Raw genomic sequence first — 15783 nt, forward strand, 5'->3', positions numbered from 1 at the left:
AGCCTACCCAGCTGAGCTCACTCTTTGGGATTTCATCAGTGCAGGCCATCAGTAAAATGTATCTAAGCAGGCAGATGATGGAATGGATGATAGTTTTCCCTGACCCAGTTCCCACCCGTGTTGTGTCCTTTGGGAAGTGCTGTGTTCACTGCAGTGCAGAAGAGCAGTTGAGCTCGGGAGCACTGTCCAGATGTTTCTCAGACTTCACCTCCCCTGTAGGGCCCAGAGCTGGAGCTGCAGCTCTCCTCAGCTGAACAAATGCTCATTAGGTGAGCAGCATCCCAGGTTTAACAGGGCACTTAGCTGTTCTGGACTGGAAAGGACACAGCTTTACCCTGTCGCTGACGTATTTTATCAAAATCCTTTCGCTAGGATTTTTCTCCTGAGAAGCTGAGAAGCCTCAGAAAAGAAATGTAAACAATAACCATCTGATGGCTGTGGGATGTGGTCTGGAGATGGTTCACCAACAGGTGCATCTTTGGTCTCATGTGGATTGTTTCTACTTGATGACCAATCACAGGTCCAGCTGTGTCGGACTCTCTGAGTCTGTCATGAGATTTTATTATTCATTCCTTTCTAACTTTCTGATGTCTCCTTTCTCTTTCTTCAGTATAGTTTTAATGTATCATTTTCTTTTAATATAATATATATCATAAAAAAATAAATCAGCCTTCTGAAACATAGAGTCAAGATTCTCCTCTCCCTCATCCTGGGGACCCTCCAACACCAGCACATGACCCCATCTCTTTTGAACTCTTTCCCAGCTGACAGAGACCTCGTCTCGCTATGCCAGGAAGATCTCTGGCACCACAGCCCTGCAGGAGGCCCTGAAGGAGAAGCAGCAGCACATTGAGCAGCTCCTGGCAGAGCGGGACCTGGAGAGGGCAGAGGTGGCCAAGGCCACCAGCCACATCTGTGAGGTGGAGAAGGAGATTGCCATCATGAAGGCCCAGCACGAGCAGGTAGGAGGTGACAGCTCTCAAATGTCTGAATGTGTGATATCCCCTGGAAGTGTCAGATTATAATGTTACTGATTTATTAAAAAAATACAGATATTGGTGTAGTACCAATAGCCAACTGTGAGGGACAAAAACTCTCTGAGAGTTCAGAGTTAGAAAGTGTGTGTTTATTGTGGGATAGCTCCCAAATACACCCCAATTTACAGGTGATCACAGAGTCCTTTTAGCTATACAAGAATTGAATACCCAAAATACAAAAACATGTTTATAACTTTGGTACGTCCCATTCCCAATATGGATATTGATCTAGTACAGATATCCAAAAGTCTAAAGTTTAGAGTTAGAAAGTGTGTGTTTATTGTGGATAGCTCCCAAATACACCCCAATTTACAGGTGATCACAGAGTCCTTTTATCTATACAGGTATTGAATACCCAAAATACAAATACATGTTCATAACTTTGGTACATCCCATTCCCAGTATGGATATTGATCAAGTACCAATATCCAAAAACTCTCTGAGAGTTCAGAGTTAGAAAGTGTGTGTTTATTGTGGGATAGCTCCCAAATACACCCCAATTTACAGGTGATCACAGAGTCCTTTTATCTATACAGGTATTGAATACCCAAAATACAAATGCATATTCATAACTTTGGTACATCCCACTCCCCTCTTCGTATGGTAATTAGTTCACAAGCCATTAAGCATGGTAATTAGTTCACAAGCCATTAAGCATGTGTAGTTTGTTCCTCGACATGGGTCGGTGGTCCCTTTCATGGGGAGGGGTCCCAAAACGAGGAAGTAAATGAAGTCTTCCTCGTTCTGACCTTTCTGCCTTTTCAATGCAAATCTGACAAATGAACCCTTGGCAGAACTCCCATTCCTGCCTTCAATTGGTTTCAGAACAGAGGAGGCCCACAATTGTCTTATGTTCCCAAAAGCCATTTATCAGTTTCTGTATTCTTCATTACAAACCCAGCTAACCAAACATTTTGTTGACAAGCAATCAATTATTAGTTAAGTGCTAACTCTTAACGTCATTCATGCCTACCCATTTATTTTAATTAACTCCAATAAAGCTTATCTCTAACTAAAACCTCAGCACCTCTAAAATCTCTAAATTCCTTAAAGTTTGTGTCTCATTACCACTGTGTGTGAAACTGGGGCTCTGAATTTCTGCCTTTTATGTGCTAAGTTAAGCTGAGGTGTGCTATAGTTCCTCTTTGAGCCAGGTCTCAAAAGCTCTCAGAGGTCTATAACACACCCAAGATAGCTTAGCTACCCTTAGAAGCATAAAAATCAGCAAGATGGCTTTTGTTGCAGTGTTAGAAACAAAAAAGTTTAATAAAAGGCAAAATAACAAACAAAAAAAAAAAAGCTGAGCCAAGTGCCAAAGATTCTTGCTCCTGATAAAGCTCTTCATAAAAGTGAGTAGTTTCTTTGCTCACTTCTTTTTCTAGTAAATTGCCCAAGCAGGACTTTTTAACTTCTGCCCAAATAGCTGTCCTTAAGTTTGAAGTCCCCTAGGCCTATAAAGTGACTTTTTCACTTAATCAGAAAAGAGAAACTTCTGAGCTTCTTTCCTTTTTGAAAGGACAAAAAATACTTTTGTCACTCCATCCACAAACCCCACATTCCCACAGAGGCTCTTTCTCCACCCTCCCAGTGTCACACGTGCTGTCCCTGCAGGAAAACACTGTGCCAGCTCAGAGGCAGCAGTTTGTGTCTGCTGGATCAATACATTTCAGTGCTGAAATGCAAATTTGTGCCCTCAGCCACTGAACCTGGCTGTGGCTGGGACTGCATTGCAGGGATTTTCTGGTGCTGAGGGCATCAGCCCAGTTCTTGTGCCACTGCCTCCCCACCAGAGGATGCTTTCAGAGCATTAATAAAGGCAGGAAATGTGGAAGGAAAACAGGCTGATCATTAGGTTGGTGTTTATTTGTTTGTTTTTTTGCACAAGCATTTGTACAGAGGATATTTGATGTATTAAAATGCTTGAAGAGAGTTGTGTTTGTGCTGTTTGTCAGTATGTGGTTCTTCATCCTCTGCTGTTGTCCTAAATTTTTTACTCATGCTTTTAAAGCCAAGTGAGCTACCTGGGAGCAGGGATGGCACTGTGTGTTTGTGTGGGGGGGGTCACACCTGCCTGTCAGAAATGCAGAAGAAATTGGGAAATCAACTGCAAGCTGACATTCTTCTCGTGTATTGTGTTTTCCAGTAATTATCAGTAACTAATTAATTAACAGAAGTCTGAAATATCTCATTTGCTTCATGACTGGGGCTGAATTGCGCTGGCAACCTCTGACCAGGTTTTCAGAACTTTTCAGGCTTCAAGTTCTTAACTCTGACCAGAGCTGGAGTCTCCAGGAGGGTCAGGTCAGAGAGGCACTGAAGCACGGATCCCTTCCAGCTGCTGCAGACGGAGCAGTTTTTGTTACCTCAATCCCTACATCCTGAGCTCTTTGGAAAATGTGCTCTTACCCCACAGCATGACCAAAACCTCCTGTTCCCTGGTTCTGAGCCTTTCTTGAACAGCTTTATGCTACTTCAGGCCTGGCTAACTTTGTGTCCTGGGCTTGTTTTCTGCTCCAGTATGTCACGGAGGCAGAAGGAAACCTCCAGCGAGCGCGAGCCTTGGTGGATGGGATGCAGAAGGAGAAGATTGAGCTGCTGAACCAGCTGGAAGAGGAGAAGAGGTAAAGCAGGAGTGCAGGGGTGTGAGGGAGGTGAAGTCATGTGTGGACAGTGCTGAAGCCTTTGGGTGGTTTTAAGGATGCAGTGTGAAATCAAAATTGGGTCATAAACAGGCACGGGTGATGCATTGTTTACAGGGTCTTAGGATGAGGGAAGAGATGAGAAAGTTGACTCCATGTTCAGAAGGCTTGGTTCATTATTTTATGATATATAATATATTAAAACTATACTAAAATAATAGAAGAGAGGATTTCATCAGAAGGCTGCCTAAGAATAGAAAAGGAATGAATAACAAAGGTTTGTCTGTGACCAAGACAGTCTGGACAGCTGGACTGGGATTGGCCATTAATTGGAAACAACCAGATGAGACCAATCCCAGACCCACCTGCTGCATCCCACAGCAGATAAGAATTGTTTGCATTTTGTTCCTGAGGCCTCTCAGCAACTCAGGAGGGAAAAATCCTAAGGAAAGGATTTTTCATAGAACATGTTGGTGACAGATGTGCACCTCGGGCCATCACAGAGCCTCCTGTACAACCTGGACTTGCTGAGGTCCCCTTCCTGCCCTCCATCTGTGATGGGCTGGTCCTGGGGATGTTCTGTGTGAGGAAGGGAAGCCAGAGTGGAGGGCAGCCTTACTGCACTGGGACTCACAGGCCCCCATCCACGCAGATCTCCTGGTGCACACATTCCCTCTCTGGATCAGAGTGAAGGTCTGCACGTCATTCCTGGAGTCCAGGTACTCCATGTGTACAATAAACTCTTCAGTGGGAACAGGAGAACATTTCTGTCAGTTAAATAACTGAAAACAGTGTTGATTTCAATTATTGAAGCCCCTCCTGGGGATGAAATGTTCTTTCAGGCATGTCTCCCCATACTCCTGGTAGGCAGCTGACTTTCCCAGCTCCAGGAGGCCCTTTAACCCAAGACAGCTGAGTTTGCCTCTAAATATCAACAGATGCCTCCCTCCTCTAATTAGAGGAGGTTCAGACAAGGCAGCTTGTTTATGAAGTGAGTTATGTACACTCACAGCTATTTTTATCTGTAACAGAATCATAGTCCTTACATCTGGCTACTAACTAAACATCCTCAGCCTTTTTCTTTGCAATCAGTAAAGAGAAAAACAGGGATGAGTCCAGCAGAAAATTGAATTATTTTCTACTGTTGCTGACTTCTGTCTTCCATAGGGGAAGAGTTTCCTTGGCATGTCTGTGTTAATTGCATTTATGCATGACTGGCCTGTAAACTCTGTGGGGAAGGCTCTTCTGGCTGCCAGGGGAAATCACAGCTCCCCACCCCCTTCCCTTGGGATGTCTTGGATGGACCCTGTGCATTTGGCACAGGACTTGCCCAGGGCTTGGAGAACAAGGTTTGAATAATCCAGTGAAACCTTGCTTGTTTTCAGGGTCCTGTGTCAGAGGAATAGCTGTGTGTCTGAGGGGATGTTCCTTGCAAAGAGGCCACATTTCTGTGTGGAAAGCTGCTTGTCCTGCTCCATGGGGCTTGCTGCTCAGTTTCTGCTGAGATTTTGTACCCAGAGGTGTCTGCCTCCCTCTCAGACTTTGATTCTGCAGGCCATGATGTGATTTTTTAGTACTGGGTTGTTGCTGTCATATTTTCTGAAAAATCTTGTCACCACAATTTTTTCTCCTAAGAAGCTGAGAAGCTTCAGAGAATGATCTAATTGCTTCTCCTGTGTTTTGCTGCTTTAAAATGTAGTATAGAAATTGTTTATCCAACATATAAATTGTTTTTAGTTAATAACCAATCACAATCCAGCTGTGTCAAACTCTGAAGAATCTGTCACAAGTTTTCATTATCATCCTTGTTAAACCTTCTGTCTAGATCCTTCTCTTTCTTTAATATAGTTCTAGTATAGGGATAATATAATATGGTATAATATAATATAATATAATATAATATGGTATAATATAATATAATAATATAATATCTAATAATATCATATAATATAATATAATATAATATAATATAATATCATATAATATAATATAATCATATCTAATATCATATATATCCTAAATCATATAATATAATCTAATCTACTATCATATAATATAATATAATGATATAATGTCATAAAATAATAAATCAACCTTCTAAAAACATACAATCAAATTCCTCATCTCTCACCTCATCCTAAAAACCTCTCAAACTCAACACTGCTCCATGGGGCTTGCAGCTCAGTTTGAGCTTGTATTCCTCTCAGACTTTGATTCTGCAGGCCATGACATGATTTTTTAGTATTGTGTGGATGGTTTTAGAGCACTAAAAGCTGATCAGTATTTTTTTTGGGCAGCTTTTCCATTTGGAAAATTTGCTCTCCATTGATGGTTGCAGTGATCCATAGAATTTGGTTAACAGGGGAAAGGCTGATGTGCAGGGGCTGCTGAGACAGAGGGGCTGAGCTGAGAATTCTGATGGCTCTGTGTGTGTCCCTTTCCTTCTGATGGCTCTGTGTGTCCCTTCTGATGGCTCTGCGTGTCCCTTTCCTCCTGATGGCTCTGTGTGTCCCTTCTGATGGCTCTGTGTGTCCCTTCTGATGGCTCTGTGTGTCCCTTCTGATGGCTCTGTGTGTCCCTTCTGATGGCTCTGTGTGTCCCTTCTGATGGCTCTGTGTGTCCCTTCTGATGGCTCTGTGTGTCCCTTTCCTCCTGATGGCTCTGTGTGTGTCCCTTCTGATGGCTCTGTGTGTGTCCCTTCTGATGGCTCTGTGTGTCCCTTCTGATGGCTCTGTGTGTCCCTTTCCTTCTGATGGCTCTGTGTGTGTCCCTTTCCTTCTGATGGCTCTGTGTGTCCCTTCTGATGGCTCTGTGTGTCCCTTTCCTTCTGATGGCTCTGTGTGTGTCCCCTCTGATGGCTCTGTGTGTCCCTTCTGATGGCTCTGTGAGTCCCTTTCCTTCTGATGGCTCTGTGTGTCCCTCTCCTTCTGATGGCTCTGTGTGTCCCCTCTGATGGCTCTGTGTGTCCCTTTCCTTCTGATGGCTCTGTGTGTGTCCCCTCTGATGGCTCTGTGTGTGTCCCCTCTGATGGCTCTGTGTGTGTCCCCTCTGATGGCTCTGTGTGTCCCTTTCCTTCCCCAGGAAAGTGGAGGACCTGCAGTTCCGTGTGGAGGAAGAATCCATTACAAAAGGGGATCTGGAGGTAATTCCTTATGACCTTGCCAAAATGTGGGATCCAGAGCTGCATGTGGGGCCTCACTTGGGTGACTTCTGCCTCCTTTTCTCCCTCTAACAAGACTTTGCTGATGTGCTGTGTGATTTCCTGCTGGGAGCTGTGGGCATTGCTCTTTGGTGTGGTGCCCAAGGACTGCTCACACCTGGGGCTGCCTGGGCTTCATCTGTCACTCTCAGCTGCCAAGCCATGTGGAAATCTGTGTCTGAATGTGTTGAACTTTCATTGTTCCACCCTAGAAATGAAGTGACAGCTCAGATCCTGCCCCTGTGGTGTCCTGCTCTCAGCAGCTCACGGGCACACGGAGTCTCCTGCCTGGATGCTGTTTAATTCCAGCCCAAGTGCTGTTTGTGCTGAGACATCCTCACGTGGAATTCCCTGCCTGGGAGTGTGGGTTTGGCACCAGGAGTGCCAGCCTGCCCCTGGGAAGGGCTGCTGCCCAGGGGTGCTGTGGCAGTGAACACTGTGTTGGGGTGAAGTGATGCTGGCCCTGGAGGGGGGGAGGCTTTTCCATGGGGAAAAGGGAACAGAAAATCTTCCTGTGGAAGCAAGGCTCTGCTCTCCAAATGTAAATCAAGGGAGTTTTCTGTCTCTTTAGCTGCAGTGCCAGGTTAGTAACAGCCAGAAATGTCAAGGGCCCTGCTCCTGTGCTTCAGTGCCACTCATAGCAACAAAAGCCCAGGAAAATGGGAAAACTAGGAAATGGATACGTTGCTGTGGCTGTGATCCTGCTGGCACAAACCTCTCTTCTGCATCCAGAAGCTGAAGGAGATGTTTGACAGGGTGTAAATTGGCAGGGCACTGCTAGCAGACCTTGGTGGGAGCACAGCAAGTGCAGTTTCTGCAAATGTGTGTGGGAGCAAAATCAGATTTCTGTTCATCCCTGAGCTGACAGCTTTCCACAGTGCCCCAGGGAAGGGTGGCTGGTGCATGCATCATTCCCTTGGAGAGCAGGGAATTGTCCCTTTGGAAGCTCCAAGTGTTCAAGCCTGGCTGTGTAATTATGGCAGTGGGACCAGGGTTGGTATATTTGGATTTTATTTTATTTTTTAAAGCCACCATGCTTAGCAAGATGATAAGGGCTCCCATTCTCAGTCTGGGACTCAGTCTTGGATTTGTTTTGCAATGGGGATGTGGCCAAGCTTTCAGCAGGACATTCTGGTCCTGTCCTCACTTCCATGCTGGTCTGTACAAAAGGACAAATAAATAATTTAGGAGTGCTTGGTTTCCCCTGAGCCAGGGAACTGGCAGGCTCTCCATGAGCCCAGTGTCAGCCCCAGCACAGGCACTGGCAGAGGGCTTGGCTGGGCCAGGTTTTGCATCTTGGCTGCCTGATCTGCATGTCCAGACTGAATGACTGACCCACTGGAGTTCATTCTCACCTTCCTGCCTTTTTTGTGGAGACAGCTAAGCTTTCCAGAAGCAAGTAATTAACTGGGAGAAAAACATGTGTTGGTGGCCTGAAGATACAGAGAGATCAAGGCTTTGGACCTCTGACAGAGCAGCTGTGGATTTAGCCTTGGAATGCTGTGAGGAATTCAGCCCAGTTTTGGTCCTGGTTGGCAGCTGATGCTGTAGTGATTGGGGAGGTGAGAAACAAATGCAGGAAAAGCTTTCAAGAGCTTTGAAAGTTGAAAAGCAAATGCAGGAAAAGCTTTCAAGAGCTTTGAAAGTTGAAAAGCAAATGCAGGAAAAGCTTTCAGGGAAGACTTTTTATGGTGGAAAACCAAGGTTTACAGGAAGTATTATCCTCATCAAGGAACTCTCTCATGCCTTGAGTGCCAGTGGGAAGTCAGTTTATAACTTGTGAACAGTAATTTAAGGCAAATAACTACAAATAATCTGAAATTCATCTCTGGGCTTCCTCAAAGTGCAAGAAAACTTTGGACTGGAGGTTCTGACTCATACTGGCTAGTACTAGCAAACCAATTTACATAAAATAACACAGGACTGAATGTAAACCTAAGATTTAAGGACTGTAAAACAGTTAATCTAATTTTTTCCATGTTTTTTGGTTTGGTTTTTTTCCCCTCTATTTTCATATGTTTTTCCAGAGTTGGAAAATAGCAGAATTAATAGATACTGAGCAAGAATATCAAGTGGGACTGAGAGCTTGACTGGGCACTTGTGTTAACCTGGGGAGAATCTCTTTGAGAAGTCCAGAGATGAGTTTTGTAATAGGTCAGCAAAAATCTGATGTGCTGCCACCAGTTAATTAATTGGTATCAACAGAATATTTATTCTTTTTAGTAAAATCAATCCTGGAGCTCCCTCTCAAGATGTGAATCTTTGGGCTTCACAGGGAGCAGAATTAATTTTATTTAATTAATTAAATACCTTTTTTTTTTTATTAGGATGCAATAAGCCAACTTTTACACCTAAGTTATATAATTTGGGGTTTTGTAATATTTGAGTTTTTGAATACAAACATTTTTCTTCCCTCCTTCAGGGGTTAAATAAGGCACATAGAATACAGAACCATCTGAATATAAATGGCAGTTATGTCACCATCTATGAACACAAGAACAATGATATTTTACAAGCATAAAACATGGATTTTTTTTCCTAAAACTTCTGTTTCTATTATTTGTACACAACTCTCCACGCCTTGCTTTATTGTAGGGAAGGGCAGAAAATCCTTAAAACTGTCTCCAATAGAAAGAGGGGGAAAGCAAATAATTATATGGAAAATGAAGGGCAAAAATGGGGGTAAAAATGGTTCTGAGCAGGTCTGTTTGCTTTTTGCTAGATTAATTTTTTAACTTGATAGGTTAATTAAGTTTAATTCTCAGGAAAATGTGGAGTTTGTTAGCTAAAAAATGTGAAGGCCAGAATGTGCATGGACCTACCTGTGTCTCCTGTCCTTTTTTATTTATAGGGAACTTTACATGATATTACAGTGGTGGTGGTGGAGTGCTGAGCTTTGCTACCAAGAGCAGCTTTGTGGTATTTCAGCTTTAAAAGTGAAGGGCACTGAAGCAATGCCCAGAGCCAGTGCTCATGGATTTGGGAAGATAACGTGAACTTCTTGTGCTTAGTTGAATCATTTGTCAAAAAAAAAAACCCTCAAAAACCCAAAACAAAACAAAACAAAAAAAAAAACAAAAAAAACCCACCAAAAACAAAAACAAACAAAACAAACAAACAAACAAACAAACAAAAAAAAACAAAAAGAAAAAACAAGCTTGGAAACAAACTACCAACCAACCAAAAAATTTTGATTTCTTGTGCTAAAATTAGTAGAGTCCTACTGTACAGAAGTCACTCTGAAATTCATGTCAGGCCTGTTCAAACAAAGCACTGATTTCCAGAACAGGTTGGGATCTCAGTTCCCTGAGCTCTTCAGTGCAGTCTATTTTCTATTTTACACCATGCCATGTTCAGTATAATCTGGGGGGGTTTTCCCACTTAGTGTAGGATTCTCACTGTCTCCAGAGCAGAAAGAGGGTGGGAACTTCCAACTCTTTTCAGCCCACCCTGTGATTTTCCTTGAGGAAAGGTGTGGAGAATCATTGCAATGTCTTTGCATTCTCTGTGTGTGCAAGGGCCTCGTGCTGGTGGGAGCTTTGCTTCAGCTGATGCAGGAAGACACTGCAGCAGGTTTCTAATGCAGAAGGATGTTTCCCATCACAAATCCACTTTTCTAGTGAAGAGCCACTGCCAGCACCATGTAAAATCCTGTAGGGACCATTTCCTGTTTGGTTGGACTTTTCCTCCCTGTCTGGGTTTTTATTCTCTTCCTGTTGTGAAGCCTTTCCTTGTCTTGTTCTCTGGAGATGATGTTGCAGCCTTCTCTCTCTCTCTCTCTCTCTCCCTTGCCCTGCTCCCCTCTCCACTGTTCTTTTCTCTCTCTGTGTGAGCAGACTCAGACGCAGTTGGAGCATGCCCGAATTCGGGAGCTCGAGCAGAGCCTGCTGTTTGAGAAGGCACAGGCTGAAAAACTCCTCAGAGAATTAGAGGACACCAGGGTAATGCACCCTCACCTGCCCTGCCTGCAGACAGCGCTTGCACTGCCCTGGTGCTCATCATGCCTTGCTTTGGGTTTCTTTCTTTTGGTTTTTGTGGGGTTGATTGATTTTGGCTTGAACTTAAGCTTCCTTGATTTTGTTTGTTTTTTAATTTGCTCTCTTTCCCAGAAAGAGTAGTATGATTTGATTTCTAGCTTTGCTTCTCCTGTGGGGAACTTGTTTCTCAGACTGAGTTTGCTTCTCTGCCCCTGCCACCATCTGACACATGGGCCCCTCCAATTCATTTTTCAATTAACACATCCCAGTAATATCCACCCCCTGCACAATTCATTCTGCCTCGAGGCCCCCCCAGGCTGTCAGAGGAGATGACATGGCAATCAGCATTCCAGTCTCCCCTGCCAGCTGTGGGAGCTGCCATGTGAAGGGGAAGGTGCTGGTGGATGCAGCTGGGCACACTCTGATCCTTGGCTGTGCCTGCAGCAGGACAGGCTGCCCAGAAAAAAACAGCCAGATGTGGAGAGGGCTTTTCCATGCTGGTGTGATGTGGGAAGCAGCAAACCTGCTGCAGTGAGCAGTAGTGGGTTTGAGAGCTGTAGAAAACACAACTGGGAGGGTCTCCAAAAGGTCTGGATGGTCTGAGCCCCCTGTGCCCATCTGAAACAATGACCAGCAGCCTCCTGGGCTGATGGCTGCTGGGCAAATGACAATTGAAATGAAGTGAAATTGATCTCTTGGAGTTGGGCTCGGTTCCCTTCTTTCTTTTGCCTTTTTCTAATGTTTCATCCTCTTCTCCATCCATAGGGGCAGCACCCTGTACTCCCTGTGGCTTGCAGGGAGTTCAGCCCTGCCAGGTTACATTCAGATGGCAAAACATGGATCCACAGCCCCTCAGCTCAGTGTGTGCCATGGCCAGATTTATTGTCTTGCATCCTCTAGCCTCCTTTGTCCTTTTGACTTTGCTAATAAACTCTAACAAGTACTCCCATGTAAAAATCCCTTTTCCTTTTCACACCAGGGTAAACAAATTCCTTTACAGAAGAGAGGTCTGCAGGCTGAGGATTGCTGAGCAATAAAGGAAACATGATGTGCTTAATGCTGGTTTTGATGCTTGTGAAATTCCTGCATGTGCAGTCACATCTCCTCTGTGCATCATCTGGCAAGATGCCTGGTCTGGAAACATAATGCCCTTCCAGGACATTATTTTTCATAAACCTCTGTTGCTCCCTGGTGAATTTCAAGGGTTATTTCCAAGGTGTTTTTCTGTGGAAAGCAAGAGGTTTGTATTAGGAAAAATAAATTGCAATTGGCACTGACATCACAGTGCTGGTCACTTGTCACTACAGGGCACGAAACACGGTGTGCACACTGCTGCTCTCAGGGTGAAAAAAGGGAGGTTTATTTTCTGACTCTAACATTTATAGATTTTTTAAAAGTGACAGTGGATTGGAGGGTGAAAGTGCCACCTCTCCAATGACACTGGACAAACCAACAGTCCATCAAATTTCTCCTCTGTCACCCTGATTTTTTTAAGATTTTCTAAGCCTGCTAATGTTTACATTCTTGAAATGAACTTTCTCACGCCCTTTCTGTAAATAACTTATTGTTTTGCATTCTTTTATAAAAGAGAAATTTGATAGACTGTTGGTTTGTCCAGTGTTATTGGAGAGGTGGCACTGTCATTCTCCAATCCACTGTCACTTTTGGAAATCTATAAATGTTGGAGTCAGAAAATAAACTTCCCTTTTTCTTCACCTTAAAAGCAGCAGTGTGTGTGCTCATGTTGTTTCATGTCCTGTAAGGACATTCCTCCTCCATAAAAGAATGCAAACCAATAAGTTATTCACAGAAAGTGTGTGAGAAGGTTTGTTACAAGAATGTAAACATGAGAAGGCTTGGAAAACCTTAAAAAATCAGGGTGACAGTTACGCTGGTGCAAAACTGTGCTCAGGTTGGAGGGCACCAGGTGCTCTCACCTCTTCCTTTGAACTTTGACGTGCTTTGGATTCATTCCCGCCGGAGAAGGCTCACTGGGGGAAGGTGTGGCTGTGAGGGGTGCGCTGACCTTGTGTTTGTGGTGTTGCAGCTGACCACGGTGGCAGAGCAGTCGAGGATCCTGCAGCTGGAGGAGGAGCTGAGCCTGCGGCGCAGCGAGGTGGACGAGCTGCGGCAGTGCCTGCAGAGCTCGCAGCAGGCGGAGAGCCCCGAGCACAGCCTGGGCTTGCACTCGGAGGCGCTGCGGCTGCGGGACCAGCTGCTCTCTGCCAACAAGGAGCACCAGAAGGAGAGCAGCCAGCTGAAGGAGAAGTATGAGAAGACGCTAAAGAAGTACCAGCAGGAGATGGAGAAGCTGAAGTCCGTCAATGAGAAGTACTCGCAGGAGATTGTCGACCTGAAGCAGAAAGTTCAGCAGGCCACCAACGAGAACATGGGGCTGATGGACAACTGGAAGTCCAAGTTGGACACGTTAGCTTCTGACCACCAGAAGTCTCTGGAGGACCTGAAAGCCACGCTCAACTCAGGCCCTGACACCCAGCACAAGGAGATTGTGGAGCTGAAGGCAGTGGTGGAGAGCATAAAGCTGGAGCACCAGCTCGAGCTGGAGAACCTGAAAGCGAAACACGACATTGAGACAGCTGTCCATATAAAGGAGAAAGAGAGCCTCAAGCTGAAGCTGCAGGAGGCTCTGGATGAAGTGGAAAAAAGCAACAGCAACTGGAAAACGCAACTGGAAACCAAAAGCAGTCAGCACCTTCTTGAGCTCCAGGATGTGAAGGACAAGTGTCGAGATGCTGAGCTGAGGGTGCATGAACTGGAGAAACTTCACAGTGAATACACAGATCAGACAGAAGCAATAGCTTTCTTGAAAGAGCAGATATCTTTGGCTGAAAAGAAGATGTTGGACTATGAAACACTACAGAAAACAGAAGCCCACAGCAAACAGGAAATCCAAAGATTGCAGGAAAAAGTGCTTGTCTTAGAGAACAAGCTGCAGTCCATGGAGGCCCTGCATCCTTCTCAGCATGCAAATGTATGACTTTGGGGTCATTTTGCTGTCTATTTTCACTGTTGGTAACTCCCCAGCCACTGCCTTGTGCAGTTTCCTGAGGCTTCAAATATCTGGATGTTTTTTTCTTCCACTAACAGTGCTCTTTCTGCCCTGCATCTCCAGGCTGAAGGTGTCATTCCACTCTAGAAAGCCAGTGGGACAATTAGGAAAAAGAGCAAGTGGGGCCACACCTGGGTTTGGAGGCTGCTGTGGCAGCAGACCTGGGCTGTCATGGTTTGTCAGGGTGGGCTCTCATGCTGAGCAAGCAGTGTTCTGAGCTGGAAAACCATCATTCCTGCAATGCAGCTGGATTTATTCTCTAAGAAATTCCTGCAAGGAGCTGCAGCAGCCTTGGTGTGCTGCTGGGCAAGGCTCTTTGGGGGTGCCAGGGGGACAGGGTGGAAAAGGAGTCAGCCTGGCTCAGCACCTGGAGCAAGAGAGGCCTGACTGAATATGAGACCAGGGAGGGCTGAAATAAGAGCAATAATATGGGGGAGTCAATTTACTGAGGCCTTTGTGTCTAAGTCATCCTTTTTTTTTGTTTTGTTTGAGTATTTGCCACAGGATGCATCATCCTGCCAGTGTGTATGGCACAAGGAATTGGGGCAGGTTCTGCACTGTAGTGAGCAGGGAGATTGCTACTCGTGGGGGGCTGGGCCCCTATTTGTGTTTGGATTTTGCATGAGAAATGAGGAGAAACCCAATTTACATCCTGTGGGGATGCAGAAAATTAAAATAAGCTGTAGAATGTGCACATTTTGAAGAATACTGTGTTGAAATTTCACTGGTGATGTAGTTTCTGTTCCAGACAGAGATGCCAATGAAATGAACTCAATGCCTGTGTTTAATTTCCCAACGTGAGCAGTTGCACCTCTGGGGAGCAAAGTCAAGCCCATGAATTCCAGGTTGTCCAAGTCAGAACTCCACACCTTGGAGCAGGCACACTGAGGACAACAGAGGCAAAGGGCAAGGAGGAATCTCCAGCATTAATAGTGTTTAAAGGGTTGATCCAGGAGGTTTCATCCAGTAAGGACAGTTGGGAACAATAAGCACAGCCAGGACTCTGGGAAAAAGGGGCTGTTCTTGCAACATGTAACACTTTATAGCCAATATTCAAACAGGAATGAATGGAAAAGAAGAAGCTGGAGCTTTGTTCCTGAGCCCTTTAGATAAATGGAAGGGCTCTGGGGGATATTGATACTGGATTAGAACCAGGAAAGTCTTGAAGTAATTATTTCAACTATATGTCAATTAAAATCAGGAGAATATGGGAAGAAATGCATTGGTGAAAGCCTTTGGTTATAATGGGGCAAATTCTATTTAAAATTGTCTTAGTTAATTTAAAGTGACTCAGTGTTCTCTGTCCAGGTTATTTTAAACAAGCAAAGGTGTCTTGTGACAGCCTTTCCTAGACCTTCAAGGGAGAGCCACAGCTGCTTCCCAGCAGCAGTTAAATAGCTTTTTCCATACCAAAAGTGCATCAGGAAGCACATTTCTCCTCTGGGGGTTCTCCTGCTTCTGTTGGCCTTGTCCCACAGCCCAGAGTTCAGAGGCCTGACCTTGGGGCTCTTGACTGTGGTGGCCACAGCAGCTGCTGGCTCTGGGCACCTGCTGAGGTCCCAGCAAAGGCTGCTGATGGGAGGAGGTGCCACAGAAAACTGGGCATTGGAAGCTCTGTAGAGTCTGGATTTTCACTGCAATATAGAAAGGAAGGTGGGGAAAAGCAGAATCCCCTGTATGGAGACAGCATTTGCTTGTTATTATTTTTATGCCTGCATTAGTTCTCTAATAAATTGCTGTTTTATCAGTGTTTTTATAACTTTGGGCACAGCTGGGTTCTGCAGAAGGTGAGGAACTGCTGGCTGGTAGGTGTCAAGCTGCATGCTGGAGGGCAGCTGGGTGTTTGCTGAGACTGCCCAGA

At 44.9% G+C, this 15783-nt stretch overlaps 1 protein-coding gene across 3 annotated transcripts in view; it reads left to right on the plus strand.

Annotated features, from left to right (window-relative positions):
- The window catches only part of CLIP2 (CAP-Gly domain containing linker protein 2), a 103015-nt gene that overhangs the window by 71522 nt on the left and 15710 nt on the right, over positions 1 to 15783 (plus strand). For all 3 annotated transcript variants that reach the window (XR_007779151.1, XM_050981861.1, XM_018919299.3), the window contains 4 exons: positions 765 to 962; positions 3555 to 3658; positions 6758 to 6818; positions 12900 to 13844. Coding sequence is in view for 2 of the 3 variants with exons in the window: in XM_050981861.1 (XP_050837818.1) it covers positions 765 to 962; positions 3555 to 3658; positions 6758 to 6818; positions 12900 to 13844 (1308 nt within the window). In the remaining variant the exon portion in view is untranslated. The remainder of the gene's footprint in view (positions 1 to 764; positions 963 to 3554; positions 3659 to 6757; positions 6819 to 12899; positions 13845 to 15783) is intronic.

This window comes from Serinus canaria, chromosome 19 (genome assembly GCF_022539315.1).
Source record: "Serinus canaria isolate serCan28SL12 chromosome 19, serCan2020, whole genome shotgun sequence".
Classification (NCBI taxonomy): domain Eukaryota; kingdom Metazoa; phylum Chordata; class Aves; order Passeriformes; family Fringillidae; genus Serinus; species Serinus canaria.